At 38.0% G+C, this 16,766-nt stretch overlaps 1 protein-coding gene across 1 annotated transcript in view; it reads left to right on the top strand.

Moving 5' to 3' along the window:
• LOC306828561 (E3 ubiquitin-protein ligase rnf213-alpha-like) overlaps positions 1–15,817 on the top strand; it is a 42,104-nt gene extending 26,287 nt beyond the window's left edge. Inside the window, exons 37-68 of the mRNA XM_079351081.1 lie at positions 7–192; positions 410–534; positions 691–851; positions 1,132–1,335; positions 1,558–1,745; positions 2,046–2,166; positions 2,375–2,475; positions 2,601–2,780; positions 3,066–3,211; positions 3,613–3,715; positions 4,022–4,136; positions 4,929–5,133; positions 5,219–5,409; positions 5,620–5,742; positions 6,174–6,284; positions 6,902–7,144; positions 7,461–7,548; positions 7,726–7,760; positions 7,875–7,978; positions 8,453–8,606; positions 8,759–8,933; positions 9,305–9,393; positions 9,637–9,888; positions 10,139–10,268; positions 10,742–10,819; positions 11,271–11,451; positions 11,669–11,873; positions 12,308–12,385; positions 13,039–13,236; positions 14,137–14,226; positions 14,383–14,561; positions 14,674–15,817. Coding sequence (XP_079207207.1) covers positions 7–192; positions 410–534; positions 691–851; positions 1,132–1,335; positions 1,558–1,745; positions 2,046–2,166; positions 2,375–2,475; positions 2,601–2,780; positions 3,066–3,211; positions 3,613–3,715; positions 4,022–4,136; positions 4,929–5,133; positions 5,219–5,409; positions 5,620–5,742; positions 6,174–6,284; positions 6,902–7,144; positions 7,461–7,548; positions 7,726–7,760; positions 7,875–7,978; positions 8,453–8,606; positions 8,759–8,933; positions 9,305–9,393; positions 9,637–9,888; positions 10,139–10,268; positions 10,742–10,819; positions 11,271–11,451; positions 11,669–11,873; positions 12,308–12,385; positions 13,039–13,236; positions 14,137–14,226; positions 14,383–14,561; positions 14,674–14,830 — 4,696 coding nt within the window. The 3' untranslated portion in view covers positions 14,831–15,817. The remainder of the gene's footprint in view (positions 1–6; positions 193–409; positions 535–690; positions 852–1,131; positions 1,336–1,557; positions 1,746–2,045; positions 2,167–2,374; positions 2,476–2,600; positions 2,781–3,065; positions 3,212–3,612; positions 3,716–4,021; positions 4,137–4,928; positions 5,134–5,218; positions 5,410–5,619; positions 5,743–6,173; positions 6,285–6,901; positions 7,145–7,460; positions 7,549–7,725; positions 7,761–7,874; positions 7,979–8,452; positions 8,607–8,758; positions 8,934–9,304; positions 9,394–9,636; positions 9,889–10,138; positions 10,269–10,741; positions 10,820–11,270; positions 11,452–11,668; positions 11,874–12,307; positions 12,386–13,038; positions 13,237–14,136; positions 14,227–14,382; positions 14,562–14,673) is intronic.
• The last annotated feature ends 949 nt before the right edge of the window (positions 15,818–16,766 follow it).

Here is a 16,766-nt window from a genome sequence, read left to right as displayed (position 1 = left end):
ACACAGGCACACGCTGTGGAGGAAAATACAAGCAGTTGTGGCACCACTACTTGCAAATTTGGTCTCAGTCATTGACCGAGATTGCAATTTGGAGCTTTTGTTGAAAGGATCCGATGAAATCAAAAGCCTATGGCTCGAGATTTTTGGGAATAAGGATATGCTCCTGGTACCTTATGTGAGAGTGGAAAGCAAGTGAGTATGTTTTGATTGTAGCCGTTTTCAGAGTGCACTTACACAACAACACCGCTACAAAGCTCATTGGTCATTATGTCTTTGAACATTTGTATTGATTGTGCAATGCACAAACAGGCCATGTTTGATTATAGCACATTTGTAGCAGAAGAGCTTTTGATTCACATGTGTTCACATCTTGGGTTTTAATGCTTTCTATACATTGCCTTTCATAAAGCTCCAGTGTGATAATGGTACAAAGCCATATCACAGGCGGAAACACCATGTGCTGCTGTTTGCCATTCAGCTGGTGGATCAAAGAGTTCCTGGATGGGCTCATGATGCAAACATCTAGACATGAAAGTAACTATCTTAGTAAATACGTATGCCTCCAGTCACATTTAAATGCCTCCATCCCTGAAATTGTATCGTAAATTTGATGTAATATCTTCCTAATGGGAAAAACAAATCGTATGTTCATACTAAGCCCTAATGCATGCTACAATTCTCAACTTGCAGGTCATTCCCCTGGTCGTATGTTGGAGGTTTTCTCAAACACTCATCTTGGCAGGTACTTGAATGAAAATTTCAGTGAGAACATGAGGAAAGAATTCTTTGAAAGATACCTCCAGGATTTTGTGGCCATGACTTTCAAAGTGGCATCAGATGACGAATTACAGGTAAGCGACAACAAGGTGCTATCTTTTACTTCTTTCTCAAAATGTATTTCTGCAGATGATTCTATGTGAGCTTACAAAACTTTACAGTCAGTACAGTCAACACAACAAACATATTTAACACGTTTCTGCCTGAGTTTTAAATAGATACTATACATTTGTCGTTATAGTTTATTTTAAATGAATGCCAAAATAAAATAATTATAATTATTATTATTCTTAAATCCTTTTTCCATATCCAGTTACTATTATTATCTATTTAACAATAAAATGTTTGTGTCAGCTCATGCGTCAAGCCCTGGCCAGCTGCGTTGATGAAGTAAAAAGACGAAAAAGAGGCGAAGATGAGCTTTCTCTTCCTCTTGTGCACATTGCCCACCGTATCTTCCAAAGTCGTCTTCAGAACCTCTCAAGGATGTTTGCTCTTCAGCCTGATGTTGTGACTCGTTTGAGAAGAAACCAGAACATTACAAACTGTCCAGAGATGGTAAACACATTTCTACAATTTCTGCAAAACCTAAGTCAATAACAAATCAATATCAATCTTACTTACATGAGGCCTGTAATGCTCTTTAAAAATGTGTCATAGATTGGTGCAGGCCACATCCATACCACAAAAACCACAACCATGGAAAGTGTCCATCGGATAAATAAAAAGATGTTTCACAAAACCATAAATTAACTTCCAGACTGTTCTACTGTCCTGTAGGTTTTGGATGTGCATGCAGCCCAGGCATGTGTTGAATTTCTGGGGTCTCCTAAAGTTGATACTGAAGCTCTCTGTCAGGACTGGCTTAAGCAGGTCAAGAGTCTGCAAGCGTCTTTAGAGATGATTTGTTCCCACACTCACACCAACCAGTATGGACACAGATGCAAAGAAAGACTCCCTGGTGTCAGGTAAGATCCCTAAGTGATTCAAATACAAAAAAAAAACCCTGAATCTGGGCAATCATTTTTATTCTATATATAACCATCCTGTCAAAAGCAGAATTTTAATTAAAAACAAATAAGACAAATAAGCAATGGTACTCTTAACATTGCAAAGTTCATACTGTATATATCTGATTAGCAATGCTTCTGTTTAATCAGTTGTTTAGTGCTCTGTTAATGTTTCTCAATAAGGACTGAGCCTTTAAAATACTGCCTTGTGGTCGTGTGACAACTATAACTGAACTGTGGTTTTGATATATTTTGTAGTAATGGCTGGAAGCGCATTCACATACTGTCGTTGTTTGTGGAGCACATGCTGCTGGGTTTCCATAATGACGAGAATCAGATCAGAAATCTGGTCCAGAGTCACATTCAGACCTTAAGCAAGGTAAGTTAATGTTTAATAACTTATTGTTTCCATAAAATACATCTAAGGAAGGCAGCGTTCGGCAAATGTGATGAGCGATCAAATGTCTAATTTGTGTAACCTTAAATTATATTAGATGTCATCGTGTCCTACAACAACAAAAAGAAAAAGTAATGAAAATCACCATTATGACTAATGTCATTTCATATCAAATGTTTTTGACTCTTAGGTTCTGGATAGAGACTCCGATGTTAAACTAATGAGCGCTTTTGAAGCAGTAATTAAAGTGCTAAAGTCCTGCAAGCAGGGCGCAAGTGATCAGTTATTCAGGTAAGGGCTCCTTACTTCGTTTTATTTTTGTTGTTTTAACTGAAATTATAAAGGAATTGATCGTTACCAGCATCTGAATGAATCTGTATTTTGTTAGTATTTGTCTTTTTTCTTCCATTTTTAAGGTTTGGACTTCACTGTCGGGTTTGTATGAGGGAGCCTCAGGACCCTGTGGGACTGCCCTGCCATCACATCTACTGCTTGACATGCATCAGAGAAAGTCTGGATGCAGGACATGCAGCCTGTCCCACGTGCAGACAGGAGTTACCAAATGACTTTCAGCCACATGTCTCAGAGGAGATCCGGTAAGACTTTTTACAAGTTATTAAAAATGTAAACCTGTAAAACTTAAAGTAAAACATCTCACTCCTTTATGAATATATTCCACCTATATGTGTGAGAGCAGTTTCAATATAAAACACTTGTTTTACCTTGTTGTGGATGAAATACTTCTGTGATTCAGTGGATGTTGCCAGTGTTGCTTTAAGAGATTGGTTGGCTAAGCTTATCTAAATGACAAAATATTGTAAAAATGTTCGAATTATGTCTTTACATTTAACATTCTTTGCATTGAATATTTGTGATTTCAGGGTGTCTGTCAAGAAACAAGCAGAATTCAGGCGGCGTTGCAACGGTTTCTTCATTGATTTGCTCTCCACTGTGTGCTTCAAGGACAACTCACCACCCGACAGGGATGTCATCAACCACCTAATGTCCTACCTGATGGTTAAGACAGGTAACCTCTACTGTAGAGCTTCATAATATCTCAAGATGCTTTGCAAAAGAACATGTTGGATAATATGCAAGCAGGATTTCTCAGTTGTATTCTTTGTCCACATTTTGTTGTCGCTGAAGTGGGTCGCAGCAGGCTGTGTATACAGGAGGGCAGTGATGGTTTAGGGGAGGACACAGTCCGATGGTGGTGGCTGTGTGTCAGGGGATGGTTGGTACCGCACAGTCCACTGGTAGTCTGACAAGATGTATGGCTAATCATGGTTGACAATTTTGGCTTGGCACCTGGGTTAGCCAAACTGGGTTCATTTAATCATGCCTATAGGGCAATTTTCTTGCTTGTAATGTTTTGATCATGTAAGATCATTTGTCCTTGTTTTTAACTATTCACTCCTTTCAATACAGAAAACAGCCAGATTCATACCAAAGATTTGTCGCCTTTTGATGAGTCCCCTGATAAGAACCCAGTCGTGCGATCTGTGATCCTCAAGCTGCTGCTCAAGTTCAGGTAGGTAAACTGATAATAGGCTCCAAATTAACTCATACATTTTGACTACATGTTTCCAGTCAAGAACATTGAGTGGGTATTTGTCATAAATTCCAGTTGAATTAAATGAATGAACTGTATAGTCATTAATGATGTTTAATGTAAATCAATGGAGTTCTGCAAAGGTGTGTGGTGTTTTAAATGTTTGAAATTTTCATCAACAATTTGAAAGATTTCACTCCTGTAGTAAAGCGTAGGCCTTCTTCTTTCCCGTTCCAAGCTGTTTTGCTCTGTACCTTGAGTTTAAACAAATGAAATGTGTTTCAGCTTTAATGAAGTCAAGGAGTATTTGCAGCAGCATCTGTCATCTATAGAGGACAGCAGGTTTGTGGATGAAGAGGATAAAGCAGAACTTTACGCCCTGTACATCAACTGCTTGGAGGTAAAACATATTTTTATCAATGATTAAACATTTTTACTATGTTGAATAGGGCACATAATCAACTTTTATATCAAGACTTCAATTAAGTCAGTTTGAATGTTAATAAAATGTAAAAAGAATCTAGATGTAGGCAGCCTAGTAAGATTTCTGCCACTTTGACTTTGGGGTTGAAAAGCACTCAAACAAACAGTTTCAGCAAAGGAGAAGAGATGATTTGTGTTGTGTTTCATGTCAGGGTGACGTCTCCCTACAAAAGCTGTTTATGACAAATACAGGAGACTTTCTACAGGCTTTAGGACCGTTTATTGCCTGCATCATTTCATGTTTAATTTAAAGCAGCTACGAGGAACTTATTTGTGTTGATCTTATAGACAGCAGTAACAGGCATTAAAACCAACCACATTGATATAGTCTGCTTTATATTCTTTTACATGATTATCTGGTTTTCTTTGCTTTGTCCTCTGTAGGTTTAGACAATAAAGCTTAAGATATGTTTGAATATGCCTACTTGAGCCTTGCATTTGAAAAAAATACAGAGAAAAATCAAACAGAAGTTTGAAGCATAAATTGTCTTTTATTAAGGAACAGATTCTTTGGTAGAGAGCTGGATTTGACACGATGGCTAACATTTGCTTATCACTATCTTACAATATCTAAATGGGACTGATGGGGTTCTGGAGCTGTGCAGGTGGTAGCTGTACTAATAAAGGGTTGTTTAAGTCTTTACAATTTGCTGATAAGTTCATTTAAATGACTTGTTACTGATGCACCATTCGAATATTTTCTTTGAAGGACTCCATGTGGGAGAGAGTGCCTCAGGAAGGCAACAAATCTGAAGAGTTGGTGCCTTATGCAGATGAAACACAATTCCTGCACTCCTTTTTGGCTTCTGTCACCTCTGTTCCAGAAACAGTGTCAATTCAACATCTCCAGGACATTGCAAGACTGCGTTTGTGCCTCACCTTTGCTGCACAGCTCATCAGTGACAATCTATCTGGTAATATTAACATCGTTACTATTTCTTCTTACACAGTTTATGTGTTTAAGAGAATGAAACCTATTTGACTACATTGCTGTTACAGAGAATGATGTCCCAGACGGAGCTGAAGATTTCCTGAATACAGTGATTAAGCTCTGTGAGGAGAGTGGGAATGATTGGTTCCGTGTTTATCTGATCCGTAAACTCAGTCAAAGGCATGGTGTCGAGATTGTTCAGACACTGGTGAAAGAACCAAAGTTCAGCTGGATTTTTCCTGCAGAGATCCATCAACAGGTACACCCAAGAATTTACAACCTGAAATCAGTTAAATTACAAAAGAACCCTAAATATTTGATCATAATCACACTGAAAAAACAAAGTTCGTCAAAGTTTTCCCAGCTAACAGACCTTCTCATCTGAAACCCTTTATTACCATTTGATCCTGAAGTATTGTTTTTTTTTTTTCTTGATTGTTTTATTTAATTGTATTCATGATACAAACAGAATGAAGATGGAGGCCAGATGGACCAGTATCTTGTGTATGGAGAGGACTACAAGGCGGTGAGGGATGCTGTTGCCATGGCAGTAATGGATGGTGAAGTAGAGCAGATTGAAGATGTCTGTGAGGTATTTGAACTTTAATTCAAAGTCTTTGCTGCTGCTTGCAATGATGCACTTTTTTTATGGATCATTTCCTGTATTTTTTGTGTTTTGACACAAGGAAAAATGTTGCTTTATTTTCATCTTGCCACGTACTGTATATAAGATTTTATCCATAGGCTTTTTATGTTCAGTTATTCAATTAATTAAACACAGATTAAGATGATATGGACATATGGGTCTGAAATAAAGTATAAAGTTAAGTCTGTTAGCCTGTGCATATGAATATGCGTTTTCAAATGTATGAATATGCATTGGCATACATGTTACATCCACTGACAATCTGTGCTGCTCATAGAGGGTACTGTCAGGGTTATAGCTGATGAAAGCACTGTACAAAGCCAAATTATCTGAACATAACCCGACAATGTAATTTAGGTTCATTTTCGTTGATTTAGAAATGCACTGCACCGGCAAGGAATCGAACAAATTTCCTCCTGCTGGCACTTTTCCGAGAAGTCACAACTCTGTACAGATCTGCAAATACCAGACTCCTCCTGACCCCTGAGGTATGCTGAGTGATAAAACATACTTCTTTAGAAACAAAAAGATTTCTTTATGTTCACTTTTAGTGCTGGGTGATAAATCGATGTCTTAGATTCATTTGAACATAATTGTAACATGTCACAGGCAGTGGGCAGGATTGTGCTCTGTGCTAAAAGCTTGTAAAAGCACTTTAAAAGATATTATTTACAAGCAAGCCCAATGTTTGATTATTACATAACTTATTGAGCATGCCATGCAAATTAGCTATTTAATTTTCTTTAGAAGAGGAACATATTATATAAAAAAAGGTTTGGTAAGGTATTTTGTTGAAATTAAAACAATTTGTATTTGATACATTTCTTGTTGTGTTCTGTTGGTTGTTAAAGAAGAAAAATATTAAAATCGTAAATCGCCCAGATCTAGTTCACCTTTGTAAATGTTTGGATTGCACAGAAAAGGCACAAATTTGAAAGTAGAAGTAGAAGTTCACTAAACCAATGATTTATATACAAAATGTTTTTGATTGGGCAGGGGGAAGTTGTAAATATATCAGTAACATTTATCATATTTTTAAACTAAATATCTTTTATAATGTTGCCATTAAAATCTTGATTATTTCCACTATATATCTTTCTTTTAGAAAACACAAGTATTTGACGAGCTCATCCAGGGCTCTAACTCTCTGCATCAACAAGAAGTGAGGACCTTTGCCTCAGCCTTGGTTGAAAACAGATTGGGAGCTCTGACCATGAACCCTAACCATACTATTACACACAACACTGTCATCGAGCTGACTATTCATCTCGCGGTTGTTCTGCTCACTGGAACTCAGCCTCTGTTGATGCCACTCAAGCAGCTCGGTCTGTTTCCTGAAAATATGCAGGTGAACTTCAACTCTCTCTGTTCCATTTACTTCTGTATCAAATGGCTAAAGGTTGGGAATATTTCAAGTTTAAGGGACCTTCCAAAGTCAAATGCTGGGACTTATTTAATTTCCCAACATTAACAGAAGTCAAGACTATAAAGTTCATCAAAACTTTAAATTGACTTGATATTGACCTTTAAAGACACATCTTTTTGTTTACTCTTGCCACGATAGTGTAAAGGGTTCCCCATTAAATGTTTGTAATAACTAATGATCATTCTCATGTTACCGTTATGCCAAATTAAGCCTTTTCATTTTTTTTTTGACTGAACAGGGGGCATTTATACCCACAATGCCTGATGACATGTTAGCTGCTGCTTGCACAGCATTACAAAATGCACCAGGGGCATATGCTTGGTATGGTAAGTGTTATTTTTATCTATGCATCAACCACAATAATAAATCATTATTATTATTGTCAGTTTCTTTAATGGAAATACTTTTTTGTTATTTTTTGTATATGTGTAATCCATATCGGTCCGGGTTCTAAGCATTGAATTGTAAACTGTCCTAATTGGTTTCTTGTTTTTCTTTTATAGTGTGTCCAAATAATCATCCATGCGTTGTTGACATGGTGAGCTACAGTACTTTTACACAACTGAAGCTTATTTATCTGCACAGCTGTCGCAGGCTACTGGTTAAAACAAACAGTAGATGTAATGATCTGATCTGTTTTGTTTCACTACAGTGTGGCCTCCCCACACAGAGGGGCATTTGTCTTGAATGTCACCAAGAGGTTGGAGGAGACAATCATTTAGCCCTGCCCGGATTCAGACCAGCCCAGCCACAACAGTGAGTGCCATCAATGGTCAAACTACGGTCGTGCACTATATTGTGTATTGAGTGTAACAGTTAGGCCAGACTTCTCCTTTATGAAGTCATTTCCATTCAAATTAAGAAATTATTTTAGGAGGGATCATTTTAAGTATTTGGTTCTTTGGGGGCTGATAAAACAAAGCGAGACTGTTGAGATAATTCTTGTTTAATTATTTAAGTATTGGTTCAATGCAAATTTTAAGATATTGTTAATATTACCATGTTTCTATACAATGAGGATTTATGGGTGCACTGAAGTTATGTCATTCAATGCAGTGTGACAAAAATACTCCAGGTTTAGATTTTGCGATAATAATGTCATTGAATAAAGACACGAGGATGGAAATGTTTAGTTCTTTTATAACTGTATTTCAACTACAGACTTTATGTGAAATCAAACATCTAAACAAGTCTTCAGAACAACTGACTAACTATGTTTTTGATGATTAGGGATCAGACCAGACCTGGACACATCCTGGGTGACCCTGAGCAGAGAAACAACCCTGATGCCCTGGACACCAAAAACATGTCTCTGGCTCCCTTCACTCTTGTCAGACTTGTTACACATTTGGCCATGTTGCTGGGAGCATCAGAGAAGCCCCAGGTGAGCAGAACTGTGTTAACACTGAAACTTTAGGTAACACCGTCAGATTGTAATGCCATCAAGGCTGAGATGAAAAATGGTTCTGTACAGATAGTAATGCCGCTTTGAATACAATAATGATTTTTACATTCTCCCCCATTTTCTTCCCTTAGTTTGTCCAGAACATCATCCAGCCACCTGTGGAGGATGTTTGTCAGTTTCTTACTCAGCACATATTAAAGGATCTGGATCAGCTGTCACAGACTCTGGGAAGAGGCACTGATGACACAGTTACAACTGTCCACCTAGTGCTCAGATCACTGCAAGAGCTAATGCAGACCAGTCACTGTAAGCCACCATGTCTTTTTTTTATCATTCAATAACTGTTTTTAAGGTTGTCTATCTTATAAGTAATCATAAGACATTCTCAGTTTTTCAGAACTGTCAAGATTCATTTAATCCCATTACAGTTAATCATTGTTATCAGGTCATTAATAGAATAGAAAGTTTATTTATAAAGCCCATCTCATAACTGATAAGCATTACCTGCTGACCACACACAAGCACACGCACATACAGAAGTGTATTTAAAATGATATTTTATAAATACTTACATCGTAATGGTAAATGATCTATTGTATGGATGCACTGCTGTGTTTCTGTGTGCTTTTTAATTTTTTTTAAGGATAGAAAATAATAATCTATTTGACTTTGTCTAGCTGATACTGATCCTCGCCTGACAACTAAAGAGTCCAGAAACAACTGGGAGACTACTGTCGCTGCAGAAATAATGACACCTTGGTTGAGGGTAACACCTTTTATTGTACTTTTTTAAAACCTTTTTTTCCTTTTTTTCCCCAATGAAACTCATGATATCTAGTAAGCTGCGGTTTTACTAATATTATTAAGTCATCAGTGTTCAAAATTTTAATAAAAAAAAAAAACTTGTACAATAATGTAGGCCCTATCAAACACGTATGGTACATTATGAAGCATAAAAAAAGTCAGGAAGGCCCTGAACTATTAAACATTTTTGTTTTTGTTTGTCTAGGATGTAGATCAGCTCCTGCAGGAAGCAAAGGGGAGCATCAGAACCGACTCCCGTGTTTCCTCCAACTTCATCATAAGGACAGCTTTGGGTGATGACTGCACATTCCTCAAATCGCTGGCTCAGTGCTCTCAAGTCCACAGCTCAGCTGTGTGGAGCTGCAGAGAAAGACTGTCCTTGCTCAGCCTCACACACATTGTGGAGCAAAATGACCAGAAGGAGGAGCTGCCTCTTCTGTGGAGGTTCCTACAGAAGGTGAGATGACTTTGAGATGTAAAGCTTTGTGATTAAAAACGACTTCAAGGTCTCTTTTTGATCTAAAATGTGATGTCGATGGTCGTGTTAGTTTTGTAAATTTTCTTTTTCCAAAGGATGAAATATAGACACCTAGTCATCACTTCTTGTCATTAAGTTTTTTTAGACATCTATCCTGGCCATTTGCTGCCTCTAGATGATTAACAACTTTTTGATTGATTGATTGACTTGTTTTCTTATTTTTGCTCAGGAGAGAGAATTTCGGCAGATTAAGCATCTTCCCGGCATCCTGACCCTGCAGAAACACTTAGTGAGAAAGTTCCAGAACTCATCAGATCAAATAGGGGGCTCAATCGGAGATTTCATCGAGAAACAAACAGGTAAAGGTGCTTTATCACTGAGCAGTAACCTTAGAATTCTTTATTCTCATAATGTTCACAATTTATTCTCTAAAATCAGTTGGACAAACTCTTAAAACAGAAACTTGAAAATCATTGTTTCAGTTTTTGTTAGCAGTTTTAAGGAAAAGCTGTGATCCCAGGTATAATTCTGGCCCTCACTGACACTTTTGAGTTTGTCTTGACCTGAAAATCAAATAAATTATTTTTGTTCAGTTAGTTTTACTCTCTCTGACAGACCAACCACGTCATACAATTCATTAAAAAAAACAGTGGCCAAAGATTCAATATCTACTCAGCCTAATCAGTGAAAGAATAGTCACACTCCATCATCTCTGAAACAGTGTTGGAGTGTGTGTGGGATCTTCTGCATGTCATTTTACACACACGGTTTTATTCTCGTTCAGTTTATTGTCAATCATATTAGTAATTACTTTCAAAATGTCTTTTTACAGATTTAAGAGCATGGTATGAAAAACAAATCGGCACCTTCCTGAAAGCTTGGAATCTGCTGAGAGTGTCCGTAACAAGCAGTGAGTATTTCTCTTAACAGCGTTAATATTCAAGGGAAACACAATGAGTCTACTTCATATTTCAACGTGTCTGTGTTAATTTTGAGTTTTTCTCTATGGGTAGCATGTTGGATTAGCCCTGTTGTGTTAGAACTGATAAAGTTGAGTTAAGGTTTTCCTTAATGATACATTTGAGATTAATGCAGAACTATAGCACTCATGGAGATACACATACTACTAATATCATTAAATTAGATATGAATAACCTTAAAAGGTGGCTGTTGGGTTGTCCCTATTCTGTAGATCTTGGTCTTCCTGTCAACATGCTATGTGTCCTTGTTGACAACCTGAAGCCCTACTTGCTCTCAGAAGCCGGGCCATAGATGTGCAAGTTGGAATGAGTAGAGAAGTTATTTGAGAGGTAGGAAGAACAAAAAGGCAATATACGATTAAAGTCCTTTCTAACCTTCAGATGAGATGAAGATACCTGAGGAATTTTGCAGCCATGACTTGAGCATGGACAGCGATCTGCAGTACCTCCTTCCCCGGCGTCAGGGTCCAGGACTGTGCGCCACAGGGCTGGTCAGCTACCTGGTGGCACTACAGAACGAGTTGGTGAATGCTGTGGATACTCAGAGTGGAGAGGACAACAGGTACAACACATTTTGGAACCACAAAATACAGCTTGTTGTCCAACACAGAGCCGAGGAGAACTATTCAGCTTAATCAAGAAAGTCTGTAATGACACAATTGCAAGATGCCCTTACAAGCCTTCATTCTCATTTTAAGTGATTGGCAAAAACAATCTAAATCAAGACTTAAAAAAATGTTTCTCACTGAATAAACATGTTTATTATGGGATGTTCACAGCAGTTACAGAGTTGGTGTGGCAGATCTGGCAGAGCAGCATGTGATCCACTACGAGCTGGACAAAGACCTGCTTCCTCTGATATTATCCAACTGCCAGTACAGCTTGGAACAGGGTCATGAGACAATATCACAGTATGATCTGCCCAGGATCCAGCAGCAGATCCTCACCCGCTTCCTGCAGGGAAAACCCCTCATCACCCGCTCAGTGAGTCAACACAGGCAGTTTCTGTTTTTTGTGCAGATATCAAAAGCATCAACATTCATGCACACTTCTTTTTTTTTTTTTTGCTCAACAAGTCTGTACAGTTTATGATCAGACTCCATCTACTGTCATTCTTTGCAGTACACTGAGCCCTACAGTGTCTATTAGACAACTAATACCTCATCAGATGAGAGCTAATCATGAAGGAAGAATGCAGACGATTTGTTTGATTTAGTTGATTTCTGGCCATTATTTGAAGTGCTTCTTATTACCAGGCAAAATTAAATGGTATTAATTGTGTTGGGTATCTATACAGTAACACAAATTCACAAACCAAGTCATAACTCTTATTTCGTATTTGAAGCAGCTGTTTCGTTGTTTTAACGTCTTGTGTTTGTCATTTCCTGCTTCAGTTAACTTTTTGCTCTTCATTTCAGGGAATTCCTACTCTGGTCAACACACAAGAGAGAGACTATGAATCTATTTTCAAAGCTGTTAAAAGAAAAGTGCCTCAGGTAAATCTTTTAGTCCTGACTTTTATTTTTTACAATATGCAACAGAGTTAATTCTGACAACAAGGTCATCGTACTTACACATTTATAGTGATAACGTTCAAAGCTGGTTTAGCTGGGGGGTAATATTGTTCATCCAATGATCAGAGGCTATTACCCTCTAGTGGTGATCCTGTGTCGCACTTCCTCTTTCTGCCATTCACCGCACGTCATCCCCCACTCTCTCATCCCTGTTTCTGAATCTGTCCCCTCTCCTATCCTCTTATAAAGGTGTGAAAAGCCCAAAAGATACCTTCAAAAACAATTATCGCCTATTTATTTCAGTCATATGTAACTGTTTACCTTAATTCTCTTCTTTCAATATCAAACAGATACTGGTTTAATAATAAACTGTTGTGATCCTATGTTGAAATTGAACTGGTAAAAACGAATTTCAATCGAATTCTCAGAATAACTCTTACAGTGGTGGTTAACATCTGTCAAATGTATTTTGTCCCTAAGGTTATAGATGTTTGATTTTGTCATTCAATAATAAATAATAAATGTAGTCTATGTTTTAAAGCTGGGATTTGCATATAAATACAGGGAATGATTATCTCTGCTGATAAGATCATGGCTTTATGCTTCATCCACACTTGTCTTTTCTTTTTTTCAAGGAAACTTTGTCCTCTCTGATTCGGAACGCCTTGTCCAGAGAGCTGGAGTCATACAGCGATGTGTGTGAGGCACTTAAGATCGTGGAGCTGCTTCTGGGTTTCCTGTCAATGACAGGTGGTGATCCCAGTATGCCACTGGTCACTTACCTCCAGGATGTCTTGAAGATGGCCAACAACATCGATCATCATACGTTGAAGGTCAGTGCATGTGTGAGGCTTCTGTGTTTGAAGTGATTACGTTTTCTTAAACAGTTTGGTGACTGAAGGAGTGTATTGATTTCAGCGTCAATTGAGCCTATTAAAGCTGTTTTCACAGATCAACTCCAGACAAAGTCAGTTTTAAGATGAGAATTTTGAGTACTACAACACGACACTGAAGATAAAAGATAATTGAACTGTTGGTGGTCCTCATTAATCATAACCACATTTGGACACAATGACAGTGAAAGCAAACATTACTACATTACAACACTTTAGGTATCAGAATCAACTTTATTGGCCAGGTATGCTTAACACACGTGAATTTAACTTTGGTAGACTGTGCTGTCTTTGTACAAAGGTGTAACATTAAATATCAACAATAAACTCAAAAATATACAACTAATTAAAGGCTAATATGATAATAGTGCAGTGGTGAGTAGTGCAACAGATGTTGACTTAAACATGAGGTAGTTATCTTTTACACTATTTACATTAAAGAGTGGGTCAGAGTTATTTCACAGTGACAGGTCTGACACTCTGTGACTGTTTAGCGTTCATCAAAGTGACAGCCTGGGGGAAGAAACTGTTCTTGTGACGGGTTGTTTGGGCGTACAGTGATCTGTAACGCCTGCTGGAGGGGAGGAGTTTGAAAAATGTGTGTCCGCGGTGTGAGGATTCTGCAGTGATGCAGTGAGGATTCTGCAGTGATGGTACCTGCCTGTTTCCTGACCCTGGACCGGTATAAGTCCTGGATGGGGGCAGATTGACAGCAATGATTTTTTCTGCAGTCCTTATAGTCTGTTGCAGTCTGTGCATCTCAGCAAAACTAAACGACTAAAGACATTTTGTGGTTTAAAATTAATTTCTCTAAAAAAATCTGCTGTGTTGTTTCTTCAGGCTCTGGGCAGATGCACCCTCAGACATTGTGTTTGTTTGTGGCAACTCCTCTCCTCCCTCAAATCAGAGAACATGCTGCGCCTCAAGCGGGTAAGTGATGTGGTATTAGACACAAACAACAGCCAATGAACCTTTGTGTTTGCTGTGTTTCGACTGTCTGCCTGAGAACATCTTCATTCATTATGTCGTTCAATAATATACAAGCACAACAATTACACTTCACTTTCGTGTTGTTTCTATTATAAGGAGCCATTTTTGGAGTATTCAATTGAATACCGGAAGCCGCTGACTGAGGAAAATAAGCTCGAGCTGAAGGGCTTCCTGTCCAGGGGCAACGTGGACCAATGGCTGCTTGAGATGCACGAGTTCCTCTTGTTGAATCTGGGCCGCCCAAGAGCCACTGAAGATTACACACCAACCTGGGGGTAAAACTCTTAGAAAGGCTTTGATGCTTTACTTATTACTAGATTAGCCCCCATATAACCACTATGTAAAGAGGTGTGACTGACTATAATAATGACTTTTTTCCCTTCTCAGTGTAAAGGAGACTGTGGCGTCTTACATGGACGGTAAAGAGATAGAGGTTCCTCTTCATGTTGAGAAAAACTTCCCTGAAAACCTGAAGCTGTCCCAGATTGTGGAGACCTGGAAATATTCTGTTACAACAAGGCTGGAGTTGATTATGGAGGGATGAGGTGGATGTGTGGAGATCTGAGTGGATCAGGTTATGTGAACAAAAAACAACAAGTTTGATTTGATTTAGTTTTCATTTTTTTTTCCATCTTTATTTGTTTCTGATTTATTGTGTGAAAGATGAATATATCGTGAAGGGTATTCCATTTGTGTAACTCCTTGATCAAACAGTTTATTACATGCTATCATGAGCCTGCAGTTTATTAACTTCCCTGTATCAGTATATAAAAGATCATTATGACTTGTCTGGGCCTTACAGGATCAGAAGCTGCGAAGGACAAGACTTGATACCTTTGTTTTTGTGCTTGTGTTTCAGGAATGATCATTTTTCAATATTTCTGGGATTTGTTTTAGGCTTTTTTGGGTTTAGGTTAGGGTGTAGTCATGTTTCATCACTCATGCCAACTCTTTAAGTAATTCCACCTGTTTAGTGAGTTTGGAGAAGCTACTGAGTTCAGCACAGCAGCACTACCTAGTGTCGAAACTCAAGAAGTACAATACAGTCAAGCACAAGCTTCATGTGATAATTCATGTCATATAATGTTTTATTTTCAGACTTTGCTGTGGGCTGGGAAGCTGGTGGCCAAGGGGTTAGGTTGTGCTCAATTAATGGAGGCTTTTAAAATCCTCCAATTTTTTTGGCCAATAAAATAAAATTCATCACGAGCTGAAGGTAACCTGTAGGCCATAGTTTGCACACCCCTTTTGTGAAGAAATGGAACAGTGAAAAGATAAACTTGATAATAAATGTAATCATGGAGATTGTTTATGTATTTTCATTTTAGTTTTGATTAACTCTCTCTTTTTTCATACATAATTTATAATGTTTTTTTATTCACTGTCTTTGATTCATCAGATCAGTTTGTGTCCTCATTCTGGTCATATTTGTCATAGCAGTCTTCAATATTAACATGTCATCATTGCAGTAGTCACTGTAAAACTGTAAGTGGACTAATACTTCAATAAAGCTTTCAAGTTCAAAAAATCATATCAATGAACCAGGCGTTTATTTTACCTATCAATGAAATAAAAAATTATTGAGGTTTCTGATTCCATGTAATATTAATTACAGGATCGGCCCTCTGCTGGATCGTGTCCTACCTCTCTGGGCGATCTTTTAGTGCTTGGTCCCTCTCTCTTCTCCATATACACAAGCTCACTTGGTTCAGTAATCTGCTCTCATGGCTTCTTATACCACTGCTATGCTGACAATAACAAACTCTTCACGTCATCCCTCCAGTCGATGTTACAGTCTCAGCAAAAATCGTAGCTCCCCGTTAATATCTCTAAATGGAGGAATGAACACCACCTTCAACTCAAACTCTTCTAAGACTGAGCTCCTTGTCATTCCAGCCGGTCGCTCAATGCAGTCACCGATCAATATCCAGCTTGATACAACCAAACTCACGCCCACAGTCTGCTCCGAACCTGGGTGTCATGATTGATGACCAGCTAACTTTTAAGGTTCAAGTGACCTTGGTTACAGTGTACAACATAATGAAGATCAGACCTGACCTATCAGAACATGCTACAATCAAACATTTTATCTCAGATGGATTAAATTTGGTAAAGATGATTTGAGCTCACTAATCAACATACAGTGTAAGAGTGAACTAGTTTTTAATGCCGTTAATGTATTATGTTGACAAGCTACATAAATAATTGACTTTTAATTTAAACTCAAAGACCCCAGTCTGCTCGTGCAGTCAGATATTTTTTAGATGGGAAGGATTCAAATTCTTCAGCACAATATCCACATGCACTTTGTACCCAGTATCCTGACCTTTTTGTTATTAACTTAAGCTTTCTACATGCTGATCGACATAAATAAAGCAATAACATGTTTCTAATTACTAAGTGAAGTAAAATATTTATCAGGTCGACCAGAAGGTGTTTATCTTTGAGAACAATCTGTACTTACAAAAAAATACAACCAC

Source organism: Symphodus melops (genome assembly GCF_947650265.1).
Source record: "Symphodus melops genome assembly, chromosome: 8".
In the NCBI taxonomy this organism is placed as follows: domain Eukaryota; kingdom Metazoa; phylum Chordata; class Actinopteri; order Labriformes; family Labridae; genus Symphodus; species Symphodus melops.
The sequence above is the reverse complement of the archived record's forward strand: the minus strand, read 5'-3'. Positions and strand labels throughout refer to the sequence as shown.